The sequence below is a fragment of the Daucus carota genome, chromosome 6, assembly GCF_001625215.2.
Source record: "Daucus carota subsp. sativus chromosome 6, DH1 v3.0, whole genome shotgun sequence".
NCBI classification, from domain to species: Eukaryota; Viridiplantae; Streptophyta; class Magnoliopsida; order Apiales; family Apiaceae; genus Daucus; species Daucus carota.
In genome coordinates this window covers 21384594-21389252 of record NC_030386.2, presented here as the reverse complement: position 1 = coordinate 21389252, position 4659 = coordinate 21384594, and the positions used below count along the sequence as shown (strand labels likewise).

Here is a 4659-nt window from a genome sequence, read left to right as displayed (position 1 = left end):
ATCAGATTAAGTGGTGTTTGCTCTTGTTATACATACACAACTATATATATTGATATCAGGTGAAGTAATATTGAAGGGATATTTGAAAATTTTAAAAATATAATGTAAAGTAGATCAAAATATTTGGAGGCAACTAAATTTGAAATAAACGAAGGGAAGTCTAGATAATGAGAAGAGGTTTGAAATATTTTGTTAAAATTTAGTGCTGCTATATTTATCGTGCATAAATAATGAAAAGAGAATATTGAGAATAATAAGGGTAAACGAGAAAAATAAACAGATATTAATGACACTTCTTAACCTCACTGCAAAAAAATTCATTTTTAATGACAGAATTTCCGTGGGCGGAATAGGGATTTCCGTTGGTAAATGACCTTGCCAACGGAATGATAATAGAAACAATTGATAATTGGCATATAGCACGTCGGGAAGTTCATGCTGACGAAACAAATTCGTTGCTAAATTTACCAACGGAATACGGACACACTAATAACAGATTTATGAGTTTTTACAATAATAATGTTACAGCGAGCATGCCCATGGCATGCCCACGGAATATGTGGTTAGTATTGGTAGTAACGTTTTCCCAACGAAATTCTCTTGGTATATTTAGTAACAACAATTATGTTGGTACATTTGGTAACAGAATTGCTAACGAATTTATGTTTATATTTAATAAAAAAAGTGCCATAGAATTATTGGGCTTTTTCTACGACCCAAATCAATTTAATCAACTAAAGCGCATTGGGCTTTAGCATTATACACATGTCAGTGAAGAATAGCATAGCATCCATGTATGTGCTCATATTAGTGTGATGAAAATCTGGAACAAGGTAAAACAGTGTAGGTGTTGATTACAACACCACAAACTAATTAATTAATAATAGCAAGGAGCGATCATATCTATACATAATGACAAACAAATTTAATTAATTTGACAAATAGATTATTAATCACAATAAGAAAAGTAGGTTGATAAATTAATTAGAAATAATAGGTTGATATATATTAATTGCCCTTCTAAAACTAACAAATTATTAACGAAACTATTAGTATTTATTAATGGAATACCAACGAATGTAACAATTGCTCTTTCCTTGGCGCTTTGTTACTATTTCATTGTGTGGCTATTGTCTGTTGCTCATTCCTCGGCACTTTATTACTATTTCATTGTAAAGCTATTTTTTCTAACAGAACGTCTCATTGGTAAAATAATCATGGGTATTTTGTTGCGAATTAGTTGGCGAAGCATTGACAAGTCAAATCGTCACAAATCCGTTGGGAACTACCAACGGACTAATTTCCCTTAGCATTTTCCATTGATAAAAACACTTTCTCTTGTAGTGCTCGATGATAAAGTTAGAACGTCTTTTAAAATAAAAGAGTGAGATATTTTGTTAAAAAATGCCCTGATATCACAAGGATAGCTGGATTTCTAACTTGCAAAATATTTTTAATTATTTATGACAAATAATAATTTAAAAGACATTACTGAAAGGAAAACATCATAAATTTCCAACTAATGAATTACACTTAACATGAGTCATGTGCTCCAATATTATCAATGAACCTTGTCATCTTTCACGAAACATGCTACCAATTTCATCATTGATACGGCTTTTTCACAGTGCGGATCAAACAAATGAAAAACATGACCCATCCCCTTTGTCTCCACAATCTCAACCTCTCCTTTCCACTCACTCCTTTTTAGTGCCTCGTAATAACTCCAACCTCTTGTTCTTAAACCATCATTCTCAGCCGTACAAACCAACCCTTTGCCACACCCAAGCCTTGCCAACAAACCCGGGTTCGCAGCTGGGTTCAGTTTCGGGTCATCTAGACCCGTTTCGTCGGAGCAACAAAAATCCCACAACTTGTTGGGTTTTCCATCCCCGAAAAACGGATGGACCAAAATAATACCCGAAATCTTAACACCCGAATCGAGTCCTTTTACCCCCGCCCAAGTAGCCACTGTATGCGAAATAGTCGCTCCGGCACTATCACCCGCCAAGAAAACCCGCCCGAAATCAGCATGCTTGTTTACCCAGGGGTCCGGACCCGACCCGGATGCATGAGAAACAACCCATTTCAAGGCTTCCCATGAATCATCATAACAGGCTGGAATTTTATGTTCCGGGGCGAGTCGGTAGTCAACGGAAACAACAACCGCATTGCAATTCGAAGAAAATGACGCAGCATAAGGAGTGTAAAAATAGGATAAGGCGGATTCTACGCAGAATCCGCCACCATGAATATACAGTATCACCGGGAGTTTCTCTCCCGGTGTCAAAGACTCCGGCAAGAAAATACGAGCAGTAACTTTGGGATGAGATGAAACCACCACATCTTTTGTTCTGACGCCGTTTAGATTTTCCGGGGTAGGCATAAATGGGCTGCCAACGTTCCTCTTAATGGTTCCATTTTTGTACACGGTCATGAATGGAGGGAAGTCATGAGCAATGTCAGTGGTTTCAGTGTTAGTTTCCGGCAGAGAATTCACCGTATGAACAAGAGAAGTCATGGTAAGAGAAGTGAGAAATTATTAGGTGTTGGTGTTTTGAAGGGTGAGAGAGAATGATTGAGAATACTATGCAGCTCTGTGACTGTGAGTAGGGCTGTTTAACGAACCGAGCTGTTCGCGAACAAGCTCGAGCTCGGCTCGTTAAGAGCTCGTTCGGCTCGGCTCGTTAAGTTAACGAGCTCGAGCTCGAACACAAAAAATTGTTCGTTAAGTAAACGAGCTCGAGCCGAGCTTTTAGTATGTTCGGCTCGAGCTCGGCTCGAGCTCGGCTCGAGCTCGTTCGGCTCGAGTTCGGCTCGTTAAAGCTCGAAAAAATGTAATATTTTCGGGGTTTTTTTTATAATTTATATATGTTATTGGACTGAGAATTCAACATAATATATATATATATATATATATATATATATATATATATATTTTAGTGATGTAAACAAAATTTTAGGAAATAATAATTTTATTTGGTTTTTAACAGGCAAGTAGAAGTTTGACTAGTACCGCTAACTAGTGTTTAATCCTAATTTAGTGTTTCAATATTTTAAAAAATATTTTTTACCGATCCAACTGTATGGATGTTAACATATATACATTTTAGTGATATAAACAAAGTTTCAAAAAAAATTGAAATTATTAGGTTAGCTATTTTAAGAGTCAACTAGCGGTTTGTCCTTATTTTTTTCTGGCTCGGCTCGACTCGACTCGACTCGGCTCGGCTCGTATTTGTTCGCGAACAAGCTCGTGTTCGGCTCGTTAGTTAACGAGCCGAGCTTGAACACAATTTTTGTTCGATTAAAAAGCTCGGCTCGGCTCGGCTCGTCAGAAAAAAAATTAAAGCTCGGCTCGGTTCGGTCAAAACTCGGCTCGGCTCGGTTCGTGAACAGCTCTAACTGTGAGTAGTTTATATAGACATGCTACGAGGCTCAACTCTTGTGAAGAAAATTACGAGGTTGTCCGGGTTAATTTTAAAAAAGATAGAAGTCCTTAAAATGTTTAAGAAATAAGTAGGAGTTGTAAATAAAAATTTTACTTCCGATTTCCTTCTGACGACTTCTTAAGAATGTTTATTTACACAAAAGACTTCCTTCTTAAGAGTGTTTATTTACACAAAAAAAATCAAGAAAAACAAAAATCAAAAGCCGAAGTTGCTTCCTCCGCCCAAACAAGGGCATTTATAATGATACATTATTTGTCGTTTTATTGGCTCGAATTTATTAATATTTACATAAACTTTTTTATAATTTAATATAATTTTCACAAATTTCATGTTAATAGTAAATTATAAAGCCCTATATTAATATTAACTATAAATGAACCAGTTTCGTTACTTGTGATATATGTTACTAATTCAATAGTAATATTTTTTCATTAAAACCCGGATGATGACATTAACCTAAAGCGTTGATTAAAATGAAAACGTTAGTATTTCTAAAAAAAAGTTACAGAACAGACTCATCTCCCTTGGCCGCGTTGGTTATAATCGTTGGCTAAATTATACGTGCAAGACATTACACGTAAAATTTGCTCAACCTGTAAAATATTGTGCTTCAATAGTATTGGCTATATTGACTGACTATAATTTAAAAAAAAGTATGTTATTAATTTTTAGATTGTTATAAATAGAATATATCAGTTTAATATGATAATAAATAATATGTAATCAGCGAGAAGGAAGAAAATAAATTGCAGGAGATTAATTGGAATTCAGTACAGATCTGTAGTGGTTCGACAAATATTATCATCCATGAGATGGCTATAATTATAAATAAGAGGTTTTCTATGGTTGAACTGCTGTTATTGGTTATAATTGTTAATTTTGGTGAGCAACCTAGACTATTAGCTAAGAGTTTCTCATGATCGGAGATACTAAACTCTCTGGCCAAGGCAAGACTTATTTGACACCAATTGCCGTCTAATTTGGGTCATGTCTATTTTTCCATGCAACTATTATAATTGAGATTAATAAAACTGTAAAAATAATACGTTTGGTCAAGAACGGGCGTCACAGCCTCACAGGCACCCGACTTCCCCACAAACATTTAGAAATGTCGTTTTCATTTTTGAGTAAAATTTGAAAAATGCTCAAGAAACACAGATGAGAAAGATACATGCATGTTGATGTTTGGTAATAAAATATCAAAGTA

The 4659-nt window shown here is 35.3% G+C and overlaps 1 protein-coding gene across 1 annotated transcript; it reads right to left on the bottom strand.

Moving 5' to 3' along the window:
* Window positions 1-1428: 1428 nt before the first annotated feature.
* Window positions 1429-2607, bottom strand: LOC108225768 (probable carboxylesterase 13). Its single transcript, XM_017400719.2, has one exon. The coding sequence runs from the start codon at window positions 2519-2521 to the stop codon at window positions 1562-1564; it is 960 nt and encodes a 319-aa protein (XP_017256208.1). The 5' UTR covers window positions 2522-2607; the 3' UTR covers window positions 1429-1561.
* Window positions 2608-4659: the final 2052 nt, after the last annotated feature.

Bases quoted from the DNA above. Each gene is read 5' to 3' on its own strand.
- LOC108225768 (XM_017400719.2), bottom strand. From the start codon at position 2,521: ATGACTTCTCTTGTTCATACGGTGAATTCTCTGCCGGAAACTAACACT.